This window comes from Papaver somniferum, chromosome 1, assembly GCF_003573695.1.
Source record: "Papaver somniferum cultivar HN1 chromosome 1, ASM357369v1, whole genome shotgun sequence".
In the NCBI taxonomy this organism is placed as follows: domain Eukaryota; kingdom Viridiplantae; phylum Streptophyta; class Magnoliopsida; order Ranunculales; family Papaveraceae; genus Papaver; species Papaver somniferum.
The window spans coordinates 46,493,052-46,517,455 of record NC_039358.1 but is presented as its reverse complement, the minus strand read 5'-3'; the positions used below and the strand labels follow the sequence as shown (position 1 = coordinate 46,517,455).

Sequence of the window (24,404 nt, the reverse complement as noted above, 5' to 3'; positions counted from 1 at the left end):
TCCATTAGCTTCACCCTGATCTCATCAACCATGATGGATATAGGCTTCTCTCTCTCTTCAACGATCGAACCATTGAAACTCTCAGCAATATTTGAACACAACCTACCATATCGTCGTCCCTTGAAGAAAAAACTTGCCCATTTATCAAGAGGAGCTCTACTTAGATAGTCTTGTAACTTCTGATTTTGAACCTTCCTCAACTTATCCCAATTCTCTGTAAATTCTTTATGAGTAGAAGCATATGCACATTTCTTAAACAGTCCCAATACATATTTGTTATAAACTTTGCAACTCTTTGGTAAGCATGTATTGATATTGCATTCCATATGCCAGTAGCACCAACCATGAAAATCCTCAGGAAAAACAATAGGAATTTGTGTTACCAATCCAATACATTGATCACTCACAAAAGTAAGCTTTGGTCGCAAAGGAGAAAGGACTTTCTTCAAAGTATCCAAAAACCATTTCCAATTCACTTCATTCTCCGATGAAACCACACCATAAGCAAGAGGGAAGATTTCTGTAACATGAACAGAAAGCATAACACAAGCATAAGATGCGATGAAAACCAAACATAAAAAATGATGAAACCAACATACAAAAATGATGAAACCAACATAAAAAAAATGATAAAAACCTTACCATCATTTCCGGTTAGACCTGTTGCTGCCATCATATGACCAAGGTACTTGCTTTTCAAGTGAGCCGCATCAACGAATAATACAGGACGACAGAAATTGAATCCACGACTACAAGCTTCAAAACAGATAAACATCCTCTGAAATTTATAGGTCCCTTCTTCAACTTCCAAAACCACGTGAGAACCAGGATTGGTTTCAATCAACTTGTTTTTATACCAGTTCAAGAACATAAAAGATTTCTCGTTCTCTCCCCATGAAGTATTCAGTGCATGCTTCTTACCTGCGTATGCATAATAACGACTAATGTCAAAGCCGAAGTCTCTCGTAAAAGATTCCATAATATGCTTAGTTTTCTTGGGATCCTGTTTAATTTCATCAATAATCAAGCTACTAACTAGTTTCTTCTATATTCGTGGCATGTTAACAAATCCACCAACACAAGTATGCTGATTATTTAGTTCCTTGATAATAAAGGGACTTCCTACAACACCATCAACAGACACAACATATAAATGCCAGTCACATTTCTCCTCTTTGTTCTTATTAGCACAACGTGCACCAATCCTCAACTTCTCATTCCTATATACCGTGTATTCATAACCAGCTGCTGCGTGATACTTCTGTAAATCACAACGAACTTGTTCAACACCTCCCGGAAACAACTGTTCAACTCCTTGAAAAAGATGTAACCAGTGAGCAGACTTCAACGGTTCCTTAATTTTATCTGGAACATCATAATCAATCCGTGGCTTCTCAAAAGGTATAATTCCAGAACTTTGTGGCTAGTCATCAAAAGTTATAATTCCTGAACTTATTGAACCAGAACTCTCAGCTTTGTGACTTACGAGTAACTCCATAATCCCTTCTTTATTATACATACTAAATAGAGCCAAACATTGAAGATCAAAATCAGAATGAATGACCTTTTGTTGATCATCAACCATGTGAAAAATTTCCATAGAAGGAGGAGAGAATTCACACCAACTTGAGCATATACTAGTCTTCAAATTAGAAAAAGACTCTTGGAGGCCAATACGAAGAGTTAAACAATCTTCTTTGTGACATACAAGTGCGAGAACATAATCCATAATCTACAGAACAAAATGATGAAACCAAAAATAGTTTCACCAGATGTGAATATCAACAACAATTTTTTTTTTGAAAAACAGTTCCAAAGAGATGGAATCCTTCATAAGAACATCAACACAAACATAAAAAATCATATGCTAACATCAATTCAGTTTATTCGACAAGAGTGACTAGCAAATTCACACAAACAAAATCAAAAATCAACACAAAAAAGAGAATTGAATACCTGAAAAGTTGATTGATTCCTTGAAGACGAAGATTAATATGAAGACGAAGATGATCAACGCGAAGTTGATTGATTGTCCAACTGGATTCTTCAATTCGAGATTCAATTTCAACTTGAAAAGCGGAAATATGATTTCAGCTAAACTGAATTGCAACCAGATCTCGAATAACGAATTGGATTCTTCTCTTCTTCGAACAACTACGTTTATCTTCTCTTCTTCGAACAACTGAATTGGATTCTTCTACGTATCTCGAATAAACAGATCTCAAAACTTGTAGCTTCTCTTCCGGTTCTTCAATCAAACAAACCTAAAATTGCTCTCTCAATTTTTGAATTGAAATTGAGAGAAGATGATGACGAATCTTTGAATTGAAACGAAAAGAACGAAGAAAACTAGGAAAGAAGAATCACATTTTTTCTGAATCTGATTTGTTCGGTTCAGAGAGGAAAAAAATCGTTTTTACTTTCTTGTTTCCGTCAAACTTTCCTTTGAAAGTGTTTTTATATGCGGAAGGTTAATTTTGGAATTTAGAAATCAAATAAAAACTGAATTTTAAAAAATTTATTTGAATTGGGGTTTTTGTCCCAGTTTTGTTTGAAACGGTTTTTATTTCTTAAAAATAACATGACCGGTTTTTTCTTATCACTAGTTTGTTCACCTATGGGTTTTGTCACTAATTTTGTAAATTTATATCGTTTTGTTGATCCGTAACCTTTTGCCATGGTACTTTTCTTTTTTTCCTTGCCACCAGCTTGCTGCAAACCATAATTGTAGCCAAGAAATGACTGATAATAGCGCTTGCTCTTATAATTAGCTTGCCAAGTAAATACCATTTCATCATTTTGTAACCAGTACTTAGGCTAATTCCTATGGGCTAGAATGAACTATTAGATTGACCAATAAATGTTGCAAATCATGGAAAAAGTTTGTTTAAAGCTTACACCAAAAACTGTGGAATAATATGCTCTTGTTTTCGGTTTCAGACTCCTAGATTTTCTCCCATGATTTCCGACATGACATTTCTCGGTTAAATCTTCTTGCAATCTACACGTCCCTCTCTTGTATGAAGTTAGGAAAGTGGGTCCATTTGGAATGTGTGATGTGGCCGCTCATTCGATCCATCCTGAACAGATACAGATCCCACTTCAGCATGGGTTAAAAGAATTCATCATGCATCTAACATTCGTGGCTGAGATATCTCGCCAACCTGTACCTGCATGCCCATTTGGGCCCATATCAAGTACTGCTAACAAATATAAAAAAATATCATTTTAATCAAAAGGTGAGGATGTAAGATCACGCAACCACCGTTGAATTCCGAACACGTAAGACTTCCATTATGAAATCAATATCAGGTGAATATCACATGGGTCGAAATTTAAAACTGTGGCCTCAATTCATCCACATCAGCAACATCGAATCGAAACTTCACTGTCTGAATCCCACGTCGGATTCCAGAATCAACAAGCACAACATCACTTCTGAGGCTTACAAGCAAAGTCAAATACTAAATTCCCAGTTTTATCCTTAATCTTCATGACACGTGGGTCATGTCCAAGATATTTTCCCAAAACTGAGTCTTAAAATGTCCGTTTTGCCCTTCAACTTAGACAAGGACTGATTTTTTCTTTTAAGAAGGAAAAAAAATCCACAAATAAAGGATTTTCTTTCAGTTTTCCTTTTTTTTTTTTTCAAAGAGTAAAGTAAGTGAGAGGATAATTAGAGATGATGAGAGAATGTGAATTATGTGAAGCACCAGCAAGGATGTATTGTGAATCAGATCAAGCGAGTTTGTGTTGGGATTGTGATGAGAAAGTTCATTGTGCTAATTTCTTAGTAGCTAGACATACAAGAGTTTTACTTTGTCATTCATGTCAATCGCCAACGCCATGGAAAGCTTCAGGATCTAAACTTGGACATACGATTTCAGTTTGTGAAAGATGTGTTAAGAGATGTGACAAAAGTAATGGAAATGATGATGATGATGAAGAGAGTCGTAAAGAAGATAGCGATGATGATGATGATCAATTTCACGATGCGGATGAGAACGATGACGAGGAAACCGATGATGAAGATGAGATTGATGAAACTGATGAGGATGATGATGAGGATGAAGATGCGGATAATCAAGTGGTTCCATGGTCATCTACACCGCCTCCACCGCCGATTCCTAGCTGTTCTTCTAGTAATACTGATGAATCTTCTTCTAGTAGTAGACTAGTAGTTTGTAACGGAAGAGATTTTAGTACCAGCACTAGTACTGTTGGTGGTGATAAAAGGAATATTGCAGCAGCAGCAGTTTCTTTACCTTTGAAGAGGATGCGTGAGAAATTAGATCTCAGTTTTCATCAGGTACTTCTTCTTTTCCTTATTAATCTTCAGATCTTAAACTGTGTTCGATTATTGCTTAGAATCTTTTTTTTCCCCAAATATTACATAGTTTGTTTTCTAAATTTAGATCTGTTAAATGAAATTGAATTTTGACTTTAATTTGTAACAGCAATTCTGATTCAATGATTTTTTGTTTATTCTAGGATGATGAGATTGGTTGTTCACCTTCGCCATCAGCAGCAATGGAAGTAGAAGAAGAAGTTGCAACATCTGTAATTTCTTTCAGACCATTGAAAGATAGAAAAGTAGCCTTAACAACTTCAAATTCAACAACTCTTATCGGTTCCCTTAAAAGATTTGAACAGAAAATTGTATCCAGTAAAGAAATTGAAGAATCTTCAGAATCAATACTTGCTATTTGCAAATTAAGTAAAGATCCAACAGCTATCTGATTTTCTTTGATGCAATTATAACAGTGGAAAATTATTGGGAGATAATTATATTTTTTTGTTTTTTTTGATCAATTTAATTGTTAATTAATGTTCCTAACTAGTGTATTATTATTAACTTGTACTATTAAATTGAAAAGGATCTTTTATTTTACAAAAAAAAATTGTGGTGGTCGAATTCAAAGTACCAAATTCGGATATGTGGATATAAACGTTTCTCTGAAAGTCTCTGAATATCAAATCTTCTTCTTTTGCTTTTATATGGATGCTGCAAATCCCATCTGTAAATATCACTTTCAAATGCGACTCTTTTCAGTTTTCCAAAAGAAAATTTATATTTTTTCAATTCATTATAACCAAGACATTAGAATGGGCAGATTTAACAGAAGAGTAGACCAGGCAGCTTTACCTTAATTTCTACCAATTCTATGAAAGCATTCATATATACAGTGTGAATTCCTACTTTCAGATCACACAACATTCAGCTCTAAAAACGGATAAATCAATCAAATAGAAAGATATCAGCAGCCGTCTGACACATACTCTGCACCAGGTCCATCACCAAGTGAATAAGTCCATGGCTAGCCTAGAAGCTTCATTACCCTTAAAGATAGGGTTCAATTCAGGAGAGATTGCACCAAGATTATGGGCAGAAAAATGTAGAATTTCTTGGAAGTCCCCCATACTCCCCGCTTTTGTGACCAAGAATTATGGAAGGCTGGACTGGGGGAGTGTTGCTAGGAAGTGGGATAGGATGGGGGATGGCGATGGTTGGTGGTTGTGAGGATGCCGAAAATACGATTCCATCAAGTTTCGTGTGAGAATCATTTCTTGTTTATAACTAACAAGACGTCATGTAAATAGTGAACACAGGATTCCATGCTACCAACCTCATGGATCCACTTGATAATTTTTTCCATTATTAGGAGAGGGGGGATTATATGGTGTACCACTAATGTCAAAAAAACCAAGCTAAATTCGGATTTGTTGTCGTTTTAAAATCCGATCCTTTTCGGGGAAAAGATTTTGGGGGAGGTGGGATCTTTTCCCAAGCAAACATAAGTTGTTTTGGGTTAATCTCAATAAAGCTTACTTCAGCCTTCAGGGCATGGTGACCAAAATATGAGTCTGGGTTTTCTGGATGCACATTTAATTCATTGCTGTATAAACACAAGTACAAGTTTCACACTTATACCTTGTACTGTTTTGTACGTTTCAGCCTACAAAATTTAATTACAAGCAAATTTTCACCTCACCATAATTTGAACCAGAAAAAATTTCAGATTTGGTTAAGAGTTTAGATCTTCATTTCCATGATGAAACATTGTATGTTCTTCTCATCTCAATGAATAGTCAACTATGCTCCATTTGGGGACTGAACGATAAAGCCATTGATTTGAACCTTCAGATCTCGAAAAAAAAAAATCAGTACCTGGAAGAAAAAAAAGAAACAAACATATCATTACCAAGCTAAGCAATAGATACATATTTGCACTCCAATCGTGTAAAATTATTGGTAGCATGTACTACAAAAATAAAACCTGATTATTTTTCTTATGACAAAAAGAAATTATCAAATTTGCTAATCACTGCACCTCCCAGACTTGTTTATTTCAACAAATTAACAGACGATAAGTTTTAGGTTAAACTAGGATCATTAGTAGGTCATACGGGTGAGACCAGCCCAAATCTCCACAAAAATGCCCTTCCAAATAATCAAGTTCAGCTCACGGCAAATATAATCATAAGCTTACTCGGAATAATTATGAATAAAAGAAATAATGAAAGAAGGTTCAGTTTGCAGCAGGCATATAAATAGTTTACACAGGTGACAATGAACCATGACATTTTAGTAAATCTCAGTTGTTTGTATAAGACAGTTATGTAACATGCAAGTGCTCTTCATTTGGACATTTCAAACTCTTGTTTCAATGCTTATAGACAGAAAAAACTGCTCAGATTGAATCCTTAGACGTGACGTAAAGTTGAGTTATTAGAGTGATGGAAACATAAAAATTACCTTACTAATTACATCTCAACATGGTCCCAATTAATCTGTCTGTCTTCAAACTCGGAATGTTGAAGCTTGTTACGGCCCAACTTGCTCATCGTCGAAAGACCTGAAAGTTAGCGATTAATTAATTAACAAAATCATTATGCTCTGATTGGTATCTACCAAATACATTGATGCAAAAAAGTGAAATCTAAAACAAGCCTGTTTCCTCTCAAACAGAAATGGCATGTGAGATGCAATATATCATGCTATGGCACTCCCATATCTTATGAACATGCTGGGTTTGACAATGATACAAATTAATTAACCACCACAAGCTATCGTCACTTCAAGAAGTATCAAGGTGGAATACTTCCCTAATTGCATGCTCTGTTTTACAGCACCCAATCTATGCCTATGCCAAAAAGATTTTGATTTAAGATCAAGAGTTCACCAACGTTTGGACAATATATATGTTATTCACATGGTAGTGCAAATGCAATAACTCACAGTTGAAGTGCAATTTTTACAGTGTATGACATACAAAGTCGTCAGTATGATAAAATGATGAACCCTCAAAATCCGTATTATTTGACAGATTAAGGGTAAGTGTGTATGTGTGAGAGATTTGATATACAGACTATGGGATCTTTGATAGAACATTTTATTTCTAGGGAACTTTCAGGAAGACCAAAATTAACGGACTGGTAACAGTGATGGACAGGCAGATGCATTCTATCTGACGGCTAATCGTAAGTCGTATTGCAATTATAGTTATATTTTAATAATGAAGTAGAAAGAATTAGGAAAGAATTTTGCGTAGGAATATGGATGTACCTTCAACCATTTTATAAAGAGCTGACCACCATCTATCTCTAGGAACCTGGTATTGGTCTAGCGTCTCTTCAATAGCTTTATCATGCTTTCCTTCCAAAACTCCTTGCAGAGTGACGACAGCATCCTTCGTTCTCTTGAGGATATTGTTATCGTCTTCGATTTCCAAGTTTTGCAGATCATTGTGTGAAGAACTGAGGCTAACTCCAAGAGCAAACTGGGCAGCAGCAGTCCAACGTGAAGAAGCCAACCATCTTCTATGCCCATCTTGCCGTCTGGACTCTTCTTTTCCTATTCTACTACCAGTGACCAAGCTACGTAAGTATTCCGCATTTGCAGCACCTGTACTTTGGACCATCTTAGAGAAAGAGCTCCCTTCATTTGACAGAAGTTCCTCCGGGGTATCAAACTCTGAAACCTGGTCAAAAAAAGACTCCCAAAATACATCAAAACTGCACACGGAGTACGACATTGATCTGTGACTAAGGATGACAGCTGTAAAACACGCCCGATTCATCAGAAGACGAAAAACTAAAGAGTAGTCAAATCAACGAGCAATGCTCCAAAACAATACTGTAAGGAAATAAAAAAAATCAAGGAAGCTTCAAGGTTATACTGATAATATGATCAATCTATATTCTTCTACATGTCAGCAAGATAAACTGCGGTGGATAATAGATTTATAATATGCAGATCAACAAGTATATCCGACTCCATGTTTAGTATGTTACTGCTCATGTGGGACCACTTGTGAAAGAATCAAGGATTCAAGGAAGTTGAATTCTAGATAGTGTCGTAAAAGAACACCAGCAAAGAATAATTAGTATTACTGTGTTTTGTGCTTCAGTTGCGTGTGGTGCTGTTTAGGGTTGTAATGGTAGCTGCACAGAGTTATGGCTTGTCCTGTTTGTTTTGTGTGGCTGAAATGCTTTAGTTCTTCCCTTCACCAAAGTTCTTGGCTGAAAGTACCCCGCCAAAGGTGAACAATGTAGAAAAACTACATTGATATTCGACCAATTTCTGATGAGCCAGAGGTTCAGATGGTGACCTCAACAAATTAGCTCTTGGATGAACCCATGTGGTTCCCTGATGAGCAAATGTCTAGGCTGAAGCACGTCTATATTTATACCCACTGGTAAATTGGGATAATATTCTCCACGAATAATCTATAACGTGAGTCCTAACTACAGAGTAAGATAGATGTTCTAGTCTTGACCCAAGATTCATCTTAAATGACTTCGCTAGTAGACAATAAATGAGCAAGCAACATACTGTGGAGAATATGTACCTGGCCAGCATCAAGGAGGAGAACACGATCGCAGTCGATTATGGTATTAAGTCGGTGAGCAATAATGAGCATAGTACATGATTTAAATTCTTCTCTAATAGTTTTCTGGATAAGAGCATCAGTTCTAACATCTACAGCTGCTGTTGCTTCATCAAGAACAAGTATTTTTGATCTCCGTAAAAGGGCACGAGCAAGACTTAGAAGTTGCCTTTGTCCTACACTGAAATTCTCTCCCGATTCTGTAACCTATACAAAGAGAATTTGTATTTCTAGTTAAGTTTTTTTGCATAGGTAAAACAAAAGAATTTATAGGTGAGTACACTGAATATTTAATGGATTTTAATAAATAGTTGATAGTTTCTAAATGGAGGTAGTTCCAGTCTTACAGAAGATATCCATGGTAAGCAATCAAATTACTTAACATTTTACCTTTAATCTTTAAGGACATTAGCACATTTACCTCAGCATCAAGACCCAAAGAGTTTCTTCTGATGACATCCTTCAGATGTGCTCTCTCTAAAGCTTCCCAAAGGTCAGCATCGTTGTGCTCAGTAAAAGGATCAAGATTAAACCGGACAGTTCCTGGATGTTATGAAGAAAGTGATCAGAATAACAAAGCCAACTTTAAGAACAAAAAAAGGGTCACTGCATGACTATAACCTTACACTTTTATGGCCCCTTCAGCAGAAATGGATCCCTAATTGGATGTCAGACATGCATTTCTAACTAACTCATGCATTCCTAGCTTTAGAATAAATACCAACTCCGGGAACTGCATACCTGAAAAGAGAACTGGTGACTGTGGGATAATTCCGAGTACTTTACGTAAATCTGTCAGACCAAACTTTGCAACATCATAATCATCAATCAAGATTCTTCCCCTTTCCAGTTCTACTATTCGAAATAAAGCGTTGAGCATACTAGATTTCCCAGCACCAGTTCTTCCAACTATTCCAACCTTCTCGCTAGGAGAGATTGTGAAAGACAAGCCATGCAGGACGGGAGGAAGTTCAGGCCTGTACCTTAAGACAACATCTTCAAACTTGATCGATCCTGATGAAGGCCATCCTGGAGGGGGTCGGTTATTCTCAATAACAGCCGGAGCCTCTGAAGGTAAATCTACATATGTGCCTATCCTTTCGACAGCATTTAGACTGTTCTCAGCCAGACTTCCTAATCTAAGAACACCTGTTAACAGGTTTGTTATATTTAAGGCGTAACTAAGAAGCAGACCCATTGAAGATGCAAATGCCACTTGGTCCACCGCCCGCTCATTTTGCATGACGGCAAAAGTTGCTGTTAGCCAAATCATAATGCCTCCTAGGGTTTCCAAACGGATAGCAAGCCAGCGGTTAGCGCTGATGTTCACAAGGGTGTATCTGATATTATTGTCCATTGATTTCCCATTAATATTAGACATCCGATCATAGGCTTGGTATGCACGAATGGTTGATAGACCATTTAACGCTTCTCCAAATTGTGCATAAACAGGAGATCTTGATATTGAATCTAACCGTTTTACTTCACGTGCTGTGCTCTGGAAAGACCAAAATGGTGCTCCTTATGTTCAAAAAGTTAAAAAAAGAAAAAAGAGGAAAAGAGGAAAGAACAGAACAGAACAGATAAGAAAAAGAATCACTGACAATCAAAGTACTGTACCAAATATTCATTTTCAACTGATTCTGGAACACATTAAAATGGGATCAAATAGGTTACTTGAGTTTTAAAAGTCATCTGATTTTTAGAGGATGATCCCAATACCCCATCATGGAGAACATCCTCGCCAGCATATTTTTTGTAAGAATGAGTAATGACGGCAATAATATACTACTGTGCATTTTTGGCTGCAATATATCCAGAATTTTTTCCAAGTAAAACTAACCATTCACCAAAAAGGTGGTCAATGAGATCAACTATCAACATGTAAGGATATTTCTTATCAAATCAGCATTATTTGAAAAGTATATATACCTGATAATATAGATAAGCTGAATAAAACACGATCAGGAGTGGCATTATGGCCCACAAGGATATGGTGCTCACGATGCCTATCAGCACAAACGTAGAAATGAGCTGAAATGTTTGGCCAAAAAACATATTCACATACACAGCAACATTGCGATCTATGTCACCCAGATCCTTCGCGAATCTATTGATTACTCGCCCAATTGGATTACTGTGAAAAAATAACATTGGAGCTCGTAGTATAGAATGTAGCATTGCATCATGCAGCTTTTTGGCAGCGTAAAGACTTGATATGATCAACCAATAAGATTGTAACAAGCTGATTAAGACCTGAAAGATAGCAAAAAAGTTTATGCAAAGGGCTTCTAAGTAGCTGGTATTCACAGTATCACACAACAGTACTACTTATAAGGAAAACCGTGAAAAACAACAAATTGGCTTATAAAGGACAGAAACATTGAAGGCAGAATATCTGAAAATCAAACATCCTGAATCCGGTGAAAATAAACAAATGCCAAAATGAACCATCTATTGCCAACAGTTACATTTTGTTCTCTTAAAAAATCTAAGGTTCTCAATTTGACGCCATTCTCAAATCTCAAGTAAATTACCAGAACTCAGAAAATAATGAATAAAAAAGCGAACAGATCAAAGTTAGAAGTGGCATCTACTTGTGCATTTTTACCTGACCAAAAGACAGCAAAGCATACACCAGATTGTAGAAACCTGGACCATGGGTTTTGGGCGTACTCTGGTCAGTCCATGCACTTAACCACGTGCTACTCATAATTCGGAGAACTTCAGTTGATATATAGCAGGTAAAGAGTATAATAACAACCCATAAGCCTCCCATCGCATTCTTATACCTGCAAAAAGGTTTACAATATTATCATAGATAATCCAGTGGAAATCCTTCAGGATGGACTACATACCACAGCCACTGTATTTTAGACTCCTTTTGGATGGACTGTACCAAAGAGATTTATTATAGAACCGTTCACAGGGAAATATGCATAGGAAAGGTTGTGATGTACTGAGCCCCCTAAATTCTGTTATCAAAGACACCTTTGCTAGAAGAAAGTTCCATACTGACAAAAGAACAGGAAACAATATGATGCAAGTCTATCATATAAGGAAGATGTTTCCAAATCCACTTTTTCATGGACAAATCTAATACATGTGCCTCCTGATAAGTTTGAAGTTCCTTGTAATACGTTCCACAAGCAAAAGGATAAACACAAACAAATGAAGGAAAAAAATCACCAAAATTATGATTGTATCCACAATCCTGCTGTGCATGGATATTTGTTTTAGCATGAAATGTGGATGGACATGAATCTTTACCTCATCAAAACATTCCAGCTGACAACACCTGTTTCTCGTTCCTCCTGCTTGACAAGAACGGTCTTGCCTTTTTCCCCTTTAGTTGTTTGACTATCACTTTTTAGCACCCCATTCACCTCACCATTGGTTGGAGGACCCTTTTCCTCAAGTTTCTCAGGGTCTTTCTTTTCTTCTACATGCTCCTCCATCTTGCCGGCATTTTCCATTAGGCTTCGAAACAATACCCCATTATTTGACAGTTCCTCAAATGTTCCTTCCTCTTTCACCATACCATCGTGAACTAGTAGAATTCTGTCCACCTGGGGTAGAAAATGAAGTTGATTTGTGACAAGCACCCTGGTTCTGCCTTGCAATTCTTCTTTGATACATTTATCAAAAACCTGAAAATTAGTGATGATTTAGTTCCAAACAAAAACTCTTTGAAACGAAGTGAAATGATGAACCTGAAAGGGGAAGGAAGGAAGTTTCCATATATATTATTACATATGATTTCTAGGCAACAGCAGATGCATTTTTCTAGTTTTTTTTTTTTATTGTTACTCTGAAAGGTGTATGTTGATATTTATTTTTGATAATTTTTTACTTTTATGCCAATCAAATTAACATATTCAATGAGTTCTTTCTGCAAGAAGAAAGGAAAAGAGACAATGTGCGGACCTAACCAAACATTTTCGAAAACTGAAACATATTCCCTTCACTCAGTGTTGTGCTATTTGTTTTCCAGTAACAGCTGCTATTACTACAAAAAATTAGAACTAATTGTGTATTTAACAACCTAGATGTATGACCATCAAAAGAAATTGCGTTAAAACTGCATTTGGATATAAGCTGACCACAAACACTTCATTGATCACATACACGCTTACAAAAAGAGTAATCGTTTTTGTTATCAACAACCCAAAAATATTACTGTATCAAAAGATGTGATTACCTGACGACCAACATGAGCATCTAGAGCACTTAAAGGGTCATCAAATATGTAAACATCAGAATTAGAGTAGACTGCCCTAGCCATGGAAACTCTTTGCTTTTGCCCACCACTAATATTCACACCTCTTTCTCCAATCTCTGTGAGGTCACCACCCTGATAAAATAAAGTGTGTGAGACAACAAGGATCGCAGGCTACAAATACAAAATAGAAGAATAAGGTGTAGAGGAGCATTATATATGTCAGGACAGGCAGCCCAGACAAGATACATCACAAAAACATTATCCCAAGACATAATACTCACAGGAAGTACTTCGAGGTCGTGTTGCAATGCAGCCACACTTATTGCTTTCGCATAGCGTGCAGATATGAACGGAGAGCCAAATAATATGTTGTCTCGTACCTGGTAAACATGATTTTGGAGTTATTAAAAGGATAGTGGACTTGGCCATATATGTTACTGGGACCCAAGAAGGCAAGCAAGTACAACAGATATATAGCTAGTTTTATCCGCCTTCAAATCAAATCAAGAAGACGGACATAAGAAGACTCCAACTCACTGTTGCATTGTAGATCCACGAAACCTGTGGAACATAAGCAACGGTTCCTCGAACAACAACCTCGGCATCTACATCAGCAGCTGGAGGTAGTTCCCCAAGCATAGCCGATATCAGTGACGTTTTCCCTTCACCGGTACTGCCAACAACAGCCACCAGGCAACCAACAGGTATCTCTAAATTGATATTTGATAATGTGGGCTTCTCTGCCTGAAATGAAAATACAGGTACAAACATAGCTAAACCATAAGAACGCAGACATGGGCACATGAATAAGATCAAGATTTTCAGCAATTAATTACGTTAGAGGATAATTTACTACAAACTATTTTGCATCGAAGCTCAAGCATTTGACTAAATTAACAAGGTCTAAAATATAGTGTGATATTAATCATCAGGTGCACACCTCTGTCCTCAATAAGCGGAGGATACAAATGAAACAACCATTCCAGCTTCTAAAACATAATTGTGACCGATAAAGCATATTTACCACATTATAAGTAACCAACAAAGAGAAATGAACTCGAAAGCCAAACCTTTGAATCCCAAGAAAAGTTGCCATTCTTGATCGATATAGCTGGAAGACTTGGCTCAAGTGGTGGGTTGGGCAAAAGAAGTCTCTCTTCAGCTAAAAATAATTCCTCAAGACGTTTCAGCGAAACATTTGCATTTACAACCTGTCAAACAGATTTGAAACAGTATTGGGTTCTTAACTATACATTAAATAAGAATGACAGATAACATATCCTTCACAGCAATAATTGTGGCAAAGGGTATCCAACTAACGTGTATTAACACATGGCACAAACTGTAACACATTTCTCTATGGACTCTGAGATTTAACTATCCAGTACTAAAGAAAATGATGTCATTTAGTAAGCAATCATATTTAACTTTTTATTAAGGAGAGTCCTTTTCTCTAATAAATACAAAATTAACAAGATCTGAAAATATTACTAACCTAAAAAGTGTGGTAGCCGCAGCTCTAGTCTCAAAATAAAAAGATACACAGATCAAAGTAAAATAACAATATAAAGATAAGAGGCAGCACCTGAGTAATCAAATTAGGGAGCATGAATAAAGGGAATCTTAACACTGCGAACAGCGAAAGTGATGTAAATGCCCTCGCAGGTGTTAAATCCCCACCAAGCAAAGTGAACATCCCAAATGAAATCACCGTAACCACAACCGGGATGCTGTTCAAGATGAACACATTACACTGCAAGAAAGAAACAATAAGAGGCCAAATGGATGTGATAACTAAGACGTATACATATGCAAGAAAAGCCTATTCATGTTGTCCCTAAATAGCTATTTGTATAAAACATAATTAAGGTCAAACCAGCAGAAGCCACTTTATTATTACTAAGTTTGATCCTTATGCATATCATTTCATATCCGAAACGGAAATCAATTAATGTTGCCATCAGCTAGGCATGACCAGTTATATTACCCACCGCTGATAGTAGTTGAGCTTTCCGGAACCAAGAGAGCTCATCATCACGGACGCTTTGAATTTTAGATTGGAAGCTCCCCTCCCATGCATAGCATCTATTTACAAATCCATATAAATAGTCAGAATGATATCTCCCAAAATCTTAATTCATATTGAAGAGTAACAGTTATCAAAGATCATACTTGACAGTATCCATTGCAGCCAAAATTTCACTCATAAAACCAATCCTCTTGTCAGTGCGTTGGAGACCCTCCTTGGACAACTTCTGCATTTTGCTTATTACAAAGGTCTATTCCCCACAAAAGATCAAAAGTTAGTAAATAATATTGACAAAAATAGTAAGTAAATAGTATACACCATATAAGTTCATATGAAGGAGAATGGAGAAGATACAAAGGCAACTCCGACTGCTAATTAAGCAAATTAAACATCTATCAAACTCAAACCCTTAATTATCCTAAATGAATTCTGGATATAACTCAGTACCCTATACGTAGTTGCAGTAAAAGCTTTATCTTCAACCAGACATTTAAATTTGTCTCACAGAATAATATTCCAAGGTTTTACACGTGGCACGTTCATTTTATTCAGTACCGGTTACCCTAAGGCTGATTAAAGAGATGTCTAGAACCTAAGGTCCAGTGAGCCACATGAAAAAACTTAAAATAGAAATCACTCAAATAAATTCTCAATGTATCGTGATAAGCTAAACTGCAATTTCAGATCTCCAACACTCCTAGATATAAGTTCTACTCACGCAAACAGATGCACATGTCAAAATCTACAATGTGACACAAATTTCCTCCAACTCCAATTCCAGTTATCTGTATATTCACACTCATGCACCTACAAACAATATCAGGAAATTACTCTTGAAGTTTCTACCTAATTGCTTGGCTTGTTTAAATAACTATCCTGTCTCGCTTAGAGAAATAACAAACTCATGCTAATGATACAATATTCTTATACATGTGGCACACATATCGGACATAACTTATTCCTTTCATGCATATAGGTTAGTTCAAAATCTTCCACTCTGACCACTAGATAAAAGGAATTAATATTAGTTCTCCACCATGTTAATGATATCACGCTCAAGAATATCACATACACCAAACACAACTTCTGTTCTGATGAACAGGATCCACAAGGTAGTTTTACATTTTAATATAAAGGAGTGTGTGAGAGAGAGACAGAGAGAGAGACAGACAGACCTGTAGAGGAAACAACAAGACTAGCATGAAGGAACCTAACAGCGAAGCAACACCAAGCTCACTGTACAGAAGAACAATGGAGATGACGATGCGAAATGGCGCGGACCATAAACTATGTAGCTGTTGACATATTTGCTGAAAGAAGAAAAACAGTTCATTAGCGTTCACGCCTACCGTCAGATTACAGGTGTTGGAATCTTGGACTTAAATTGAGTTTGCTGTTACCCAAGAGATACAAATTGATGATGTAATATACATTCATACAGATTTAGCTTCTCAACCACTATCAGAGATGAATATTACAGAATCAAATATCCAAATAGATCTAATGTTATGTTCTCATACTTCAGGATAACTGTAATCACCATACAATATCAAATATCCAAATAGAGATCACTTCGCCTGTAACATTATCTGAATTTCTAGAGTATGCAAACACCAGTAGCAACAACATGAAGCAGTACCTAAATGACATTATGTTAGAAGAAGATATTTATTTTAATATAGCACCCATCATTTTGATGCCTCAACCACAATAGATCTGACAATCTGAATCAGAACTTGGGGATCGAGGAGATAAATGTTGATGCAATGGTCACATCGGACTAGATAAAGAATTTCTGGGGTGTGTCAAATGACATATATATATGGTAAGGAAATGTGTGTGTGTGTGTGTGTGTGTGTGTGTGAGAGAGAGAGAGAGAGAGAGAGAGAGAGAGAGAGAGAGAGTCTGCCTGAAGAGCTTCAGCATCTGTTGTCATCAAGTTGGTTATTTTTCCAGAAGGGAACTTCCTTCGCCCTTCATGTGTTAATCTTAGTGACTTGCGAAACACGGCAGCAACCTGAAATTAAAGAGATGCAAAATTAGATGTATACATACTGCCAGAACAACTCCTATACATTACACTGACATTTGAAGAATGCAGAGTCAAACATGATAAATCATGGTTTTCAGGCTTTATTTTGTATTGCCGAAATCAAATCAAGAAAACGAAACATTCTGCAGTTATAAAATCCATTTTCTTTTTTTGCAAAAGTTATTAGTTAAAATGGAACACATGGATCCCAGCGTCTAAATTGAAAAGAAGATGTTATGTCTTCTAAGAAAAGTTATACGCATTTTGGATTTGGGAAAGGGGTATTAATTGTTCTTGTTGCGCCTGGCAGAGATTTGGCCTTTAATTGACTATAAAAGCTCCTAGTCGGTCTGCGGATAGTTTGATTGTTGGCTAGTCAGACGCCTTAAAATTTAGAAGCGAAGAAATAAACAATATCAAGACCTAAGTTACCGGGAAATGAAAAGTTAGCTCTAAATAACTTAGAAAAATAGTAGGTGAATCCAACTAGAAGCCGAGTCCAGGCCTCACAATGTAAGGAAAAAACAACTTGAAGACCAGCCAAGAAATAGTACATCATCCAAAATGACAAGTTTCCAGAGAAACTTCATTCCAGAAGAAAAATATTGTGCATATTGAACTCTTCCTTAAAAACTAAGAGGTCGCATCAAATTTGATAGCAGCTAATTTAATTAAAAAAAAAAAACTGTATGAAAGAGTGTCGATTCAAATTTCAATTATCATACCAAGGTTGCTCTTAGGCGATAACCCACACGCATTACATTCTGGAAATATTGAGCTTCAGAAAGCACCCCTAGGGCCTGTAAAATACAAGGCTCAAGTTAAAAAAAAAAAATTGAATATGCAACTTTCAGTGCAATTAATAAAACAGTATTCGAAAAAACTTCAAAAAATGCATTGGCTTCAAAAGATGGTCTAGCCATGATGTGGAAATAAAAGGTGACATAATAACTGAGTAGATAACAGTGGAGCCTTGCAGCACAAACACTTGCAATCTTCAACATCTTACTTGAACTCGGATTCAAAAATCATCATATTCACATGTAAAAAAGAGGTTAATAAAAGTGAGATTACCACAACACAAGTGGACCTATATCTTACACAATTTACTTACTAGGGTTATGAAGCTTCCTTGATGCAAATTCAATTTGACAACCTCCCCTATGTTATTTACCAACAGATTCTCTTTCAATCCCCTAGACAATTCCTTATATTTTCTACCAATGGAAGTAACAGCTAAAGGAAACAAAAGTCTCCAGCATGAGAACTAGAAGATTAAAATGAGATAACCAAATAAAAACAGGTTTACCCAAATTCACTGACTACTATCCGCATGACAATGCGAAAATCCCTATGTTGCAATGGAACATTGTTATCATGCATGTTTTAGAAACCCACAAGAACAATAAGCTAAGTAAATCTTGTATATCATAAAAATCCTTGTGTGTCACGTTCTATTTTTGAGAAATAGAAATTTAGTCACACTTAGGAAAAAGAAATAAAGATATGCAAGTAATGATTCGTACCACTCCGAGAAAAATTGAGAAGGCGTAGATGTAACCAATCCTAGCTGGCTCCCCTTTTTGCATAGACTGTGGATAATTGTAACAAATGAATTACGACCTTCTAAAAACACATTAATTTATCAAATCAGAAGCAGCGAATTAAAATCCTTCTCTCAGACAGTTATGCAGCAGGAAAGAGATAAGAAGACATGAGTTGGCTCTGCTATAGAAATTAAAAGTGGTCCTTGAATTTTGCAACTTAGAAGACGCGGTCTGTAATTCTCTTGTCAGGAAAATTGTAGTAGTAGAAAATCAGTGCTCAGTTTCATTTACTTACAAAACGAGAAGGAAAGAGAGAGAGAGAGAACGAGTTCTATAGTAACTGTTGTAGATGATAGCATGTAGTGTTTTTGAAAATCACACTTGTCTATGACAATGACACGTGTAAAGTTAAGGGCTCCAGATAAACAGGAAAAAGAAAATGAGTTTATATATCAACTTTACTACTTTGCGTTATTATCAGACAATTAATTAGTTGGTGAAATCATACAAATAGAAAGCATTGGGCAAGAAAGACTAACCTGTAAGAGGAGACTCAGTATGACGGGCCCCACGAATTGAGAAAGATCATTTCCAATCTAGAGAGTGATTAAGCAGGGATCAGTATTGTAGAAATAGCTTAGACGGCATACAATTATAGTATAAAGAAAGTTCAAATGAGATGCAGTTAGGAGCCTACGATATTTCATTTTTAACCAAATGGACATATCACCAGAGAAGAGGGGGGTTCATACCTTAAAGAAACCTCCCAGCCAAAACCTAGAAAGAAAACATAAAAGAATGTGATCAGATTCTGACTACCATAAGCACAACAGAGTACATGATAACATGGATGACAGCAGATTAATTTAGGGTAATATTACCAAAGAGGGGTTGACAATGAATCATGGAAACACTTATAAACTATGCAGCAATTCCTACCTTCCTCCAACACTACTATTTAGAGCTCTCAACAACCATGGCCTGGGTTTTTGAGATTCTTTAAGCCAGCAGCTCTGGAATCTACAAATGCATTATCAAAATGAGATAAACACTAGATACACTAAAGATCACATGAGAACTAATGTTAAGGGAGGCGACATGATGAATACTTGGCATTCAGTGTCTCAGTCTCGTCCCATGTATCTAATTTCCACACATCCTTCTCAGTTATGGGTCTGCTATAACCTTTCTGCATGAGGGGTGTCATCCATGAGAACAGTATCTCTGCCAGGCGCACAAAAACAGCATCAGATGAGGATAAACAACTGAATTAACTCAATAACTTTTAAAGGGCTGCTACAGGTCCTATGATGAAAGGTGCTACAGGTTCGGTAATGAAAGAAGACATGACAATCTTCCCCAAAAGCCGTGTCCTTTTATTTTATAGCCCAAGGGTCCAGTCAACAGACTCGGACTCCAGACAGCAGGGGGAAAGCGCCGTGTATCAGGCGGATTCTCACAGGTACAAGCGCGTTGATGATTAGAATATAGATGTGGAGTGTCAAATATGGTTATATACTGGAAACGAAACAAAATATGCCTTGAATCTGGCTTCACAAAAGCCATTAATAGGATTGCCCCGTTAATCATGTTTGATTCACTTTAAAATTACAGAAAATGAAGAAAAGAATATTCACTGAACCCTTAACTTACTGGAGATTACGTTGACATGCCTCTCTGGACAAATCTGCTCTCCGTCAGGAAGAGATTCATACTCTGTGTTATCAACAAACTCTTCCCTTATTGGAGTGTACCCCGGATATGGATCAACATCAGGAATGTAAAAAATTGATAGAACTCCAAACAAGATCTGCAGAAAAATGGTATGCCTAGAATGAAAATGCAGTTCATCTGTTTCTGAAGGATAACCAAAAACTGAAAAAAATAAAATAATAAATAAATAAAGGACCCCTAATAATTTGGGTGAGACCAGTGGCTTCCCTAGATATCAATAGGTATCAGTTCTCAACCAACTTTCAAAACTAAACAACATTTGAGCAGAACCGAAGCTATTTTTTTGTCAGCTTACAAGCTACAGCCTACTGGAGGACAATATGATTTTAAGTCACATCCACATTATCGTCTAGATGAGACGAAGAGAGCAATTTTTGATGCTTTAGATATTCTTGACTATGTTTGCTTTCGCATACCAGTGCAGTGCTCTCTAAAATAAAAACTGGACAAGTTGAGAAGGATCGCAAAAGCTAGAAAACAAACCTGGCAAACAACTTGACTGGTGTAGATATACAATATAGATCTGCATAGAGAAAATACAAAGTTTGAGAGAATCCATTGCCCTTCTTTACAACCCAGCAAAGTGAAGAACATAATAATCCGGCTCCAGTATCCATTTCTGGTATATGCCAATGCCCACAATGGTAGTGACATGGTAACAAGAAAAGAATATTTTGATCTACGAAATCTTGGACGACCAATTATCATAAGCCATAATGAGCATTTGTAGCTGGTTTAAATATAATATGTGATGGGTTATGATGCTGCCAAGTGATGAACATGTATCTTTTCTTATGCTAGTTCATAGATGTTTCCGTAAATATAGTAAAATCCATATTTTAATGGCCTGTTATTTAATTACCTCGTCTCATGTTTCAATTAGTTGAGATCATCTCAAATAAAATGAAAGAACTCATATAAAAACCTAAAACCTGGGTTGCACAGATACTGGTACGGTATCCGATTCTGGTACGTATCGAAGAATCCGATTCGGCATCTCCGAAAATGGCCGATACGGATACGTATGGATACCACATACATAAATATTTGCAAATGCAATCTTATAGGACTCAAGAATGTATTAGAGCACACAAATTCAGTCTAATCCCAAAAACACTCATTGTACACCTATATATCACAACATTTCAGTCTAACATTGCTAGCAAACTTGAAATTTCCTCTCTCAACCCTCATTATGAAGGATGTAAACTCCTTCAATTTCTTTTTAAGTGTTTCTCCTCTTCACATGTACAAAGCACGTGAAAGCAAGAGCGATCCTACAAAAAAAAAAACTGAAGAAAAAACCTCTAGGAAAACTAATAAATTTTTGATAAGCCTTTTGGGAAGTATCGGAGGGTATGGTATCCGATACGGGTATCGGAGAATCCGATTCGTGTACGTACATAATTCTCAAGTATCGGCGCAACCCAGCCTAAAACAATACAAAGTGTTTTTTGAGAAATAAAGGTAAAGAAATGAAACGGAAAAGATAAGACAACATGATAAACATATTGACCATATGTGAATGGGGCGTCGTAATGTTTCAGATAAACGTCAGGAATAGCAAAAAACAATATGGACCAAAACTTACAAGCCACTTTCAAAAAGGTATGAGCAAAAAAATTGAATGGATAACTCACAGATTGAGGTATTCTTTTACAGAGAGCACGAGATTAAGCATAACAGCATCCGCTACAAGCACATATATCATTCCAAAACGGACATACCAACGGAATTCGCGGATGTAGATTTTAGTTTCTAGAACAAGCATAACCAGCATTGAGCACCATGCAAGAGCCTCAATGGCAAGAGAAAACATCTGATACAGGATTGCGGAACAAAGGTAAAATCCCATCAGTTGCAAAATATATACAAACAGTTTAGCGGGATCAAGTACAATGTATCTTCTACTAATTATCAGTTGCTAAACATATACAAACTTACAAGCCACTTACAATGTATCTTCTACTAATTATCAGTTAATTGGAGGAGACAATGATATTTTAATCCTCCAGCATTCAGAGAACTGAAGCATATCGATTTGTTTCAATTTTATATGCCAAGAGAGCATACATGCTCATATCAATGCGCAAAACTATAAACAAGTACAAGATTCAACTGAAAACTAAGTGACAATGTAAGAAAAGCACACGCACCTCATATGGAGCAAGCCCAGACTGTCCATCAACATTGAAAACTGACATTCCTGTAACCAATCGAAACACCGGCTCCCCAACACAATAAGCAGCTAAAACCCCCAAAAAGTAATTGAAGTAATTCGATCTCAACTGAAACCTCTTGACTGTAACATCCTTCACCGTTTTCCATATTCGATAAACACATAAACATATAAGCACTAACTGTGTAAACGAAATCACCAAAGTATCCATTCCACATGGCGTATAAGCACCAAATGCATTTGTGACAACTTTCGCCCACACACCATTCTCCACAGGCTTACAATACCAAAGCAATGGCTTAAACCCCATCCTTACTCCACTTCTAAGCACCAATTTTACTTTCCACTCCAATAATCACTCCTCAATCCACACATACCCAGTTATTTCTGCAACATACATATCAATACCTCTCAATTAGAACTCAATCAATTAATAGAGTTAAAATCTCAAGAAATCCTCAAAATCATTAAAAAAAAAACATGCAAATCCACTCAATTAATTCCGTTTTTAATTTCATGAACAAAAATGGACAAATGAAGTGGAAAATCTAAAAATAAACAACTCCATAACAACTAAATACAGGTAGATAGTGTGTAAAGTGGGAAAGAAACAGTTAAACAGAGAGAGAAAGAGGAGGAGAGGAGCTTACTCCATGAGCGAGCGAGCGAGCAAGGATTTGGGAAGAAGAAGAAGAATAAGATTCAGAGACAGTGTGAGTGAGGGAATATAATAAAGAATCCAAATAATGAAAAAGTGGAGGAAAAAGTTGGGCTGTAGGGAGATGAATGAATGGATGAAGAAAAAGTTGGATCTGATCTTTTTGGCCACTGATTTTTCCCTCCTCCTCCCCCGGTCCTCGTGGAAGAAAAAGTGAAAGTGAAGACAAAAACCTACTCTTAAAGAATTGATCGTCATTGCTGACGTGGTGAACATTAAAGATTCTATTTTCGTTATTATGGCTTCGTTATTTAGTACTTTTGTTATTTTCCTACAAACATGTTTGACTCTTGACTAGAGTCAAAAATGGCAGTTTTGACTCTTAAGATTATTATTGGGGCGTCACATTTTATTAGAGGGCCGTCATCTAATAGGACAAAAACGGATCACCCATAAGTAATATCAAAACCCCTTATCTCAAATAATTTTGTAATAACTAAACAACCATTATTTAATTAATTTTAATTTAATTTAATTATATAAAAATTAAATTAATGAATTTTGCTGTATACTTGGTGAATTCTGGGACAAAGTTTTTGTGGGAAGAAAACTGGCCTTAAAATAAACTTCTACAGTTGGAAATAATCCAAATCTAGACGTAAAATCACTTCTACGGTTGGAAATATTCCAAACCTGGACGTAAAATCACTTCCACGGTTGGAATTAAAAGGAACCTGGACGTAAAATGAGCTTCTACGGTTGGAACTAATTCAAACCTGGACGTAAAACTACATGCAAATAAAATTCTACGGTTGGAATTAATCCAAACCTGGACGTAAAACCACTTCTACGGTTGAAAATAATCCAAACCTGGACGTAAAATCACTTCTACGGTTGGAATTAAAAGAAAACTGGGCGTAAAATCGGATTCTACGGTTGGAATTAAAAGAAACCTAGACGTAAAATGAGCTTCTACGGTTAAAACTAATCCAAACCTGGACGTAAAACTACATGCAAATAAAATTCTACGGTTGAAATTAATCCAAACCTAGACGTAAAATCACTTCTAGTTAAAGGGTAATCTAGACATTATGTATATGTGTTAGGATATC

The 24,404-nt window shown here is 36.4% G+C and overlaps 2 protein-coding genes across 3 annotated transcripts; one reads left to right on the top strand and one right to left on the bottom strand.

Moving 5' to 3' along the window:
• Positions 1-3,625: 3,625 nt before the first annotated feature.
• On the top strand, positions 3,626-4,915 carry LOC113285329 (zinc finger protein CONSTANS-LIKE 9-like). The gene is made up of 2 exons (XM_026534242.1): positions 3,626-4,309; positions 4,492-4,915. The coding sequence occupies exons 1-2, from the start codon at positions 3,683-3,685 to the stop codon at positions 4,738-4,740; spliced, it is 876 nt and encodes a 291-aa protein (XP_026390027.1). The 5' UTR covers positions 3,626-3,682; the 3' UTR covers positions 4,741-4,915.
• Positions 4,916-5,846: 931 nt separating this feature from the next.
• Positions 5,847-23,476, bottom strand: LOC113285311 (ABC transporter C family member 2-like). 2 transcript variants are annotated; one of them, XM_026534226.1, is made up of 29 exons: positions 23,285-23,476; positions 22,612-23,021; positions 22,096-22,274; positions 20,939-20,978; positions 20,375-20,531; positions 19,831-19,945; positions 19,661-19,741; positions 19,474-19,498; positions 19,261-19,317; positions 18,701-18,766; positions 17,900-17,974; positions 17,052-17,159; positions 16,318-16,452; positions 15,286-15,392; positions 15,105-15,198; positions 14,699-14,866; positions 14,184-14,324; positions 13,651-13,857; positions 13,395-13,493; positions 13,093-13,245; positions 12,162-12,541; positions 11,503-11,683; positions 10,824-11,147; positions 9,633-10,389; positions 9,313-9,434; positions 8,853-9,098; positions 7,568-7,982; positions 6,758-6,857; positions 5,847-6,169 (listed from the first exon to the last, which is right to left on the bottom strand). In XM_026534226.1, exons 2-28 carry the CDS (start codon positions 22,942-22,944, stop codon positions 6,766-6,768), a joined length of 4,857 nt encoding a protein of 1,618 aa, XP_026390011.1. In that variant the 5' UTR covers positions 22,945-23,021; positions 23,285-23,476; the 3' UTR covers positions 5,847-6,169; positions 6,758-6,765. The 2 variants fall into 2 exon arrangements, with proteins under 2 accessions (XP_026390011.1, XP_026390018.1); XM_026534233.1 differs by having other exon boundaries at positions 5,857-6,139.
• Positions 23,477-24,404: the final 928 nt, after the last annotated feature.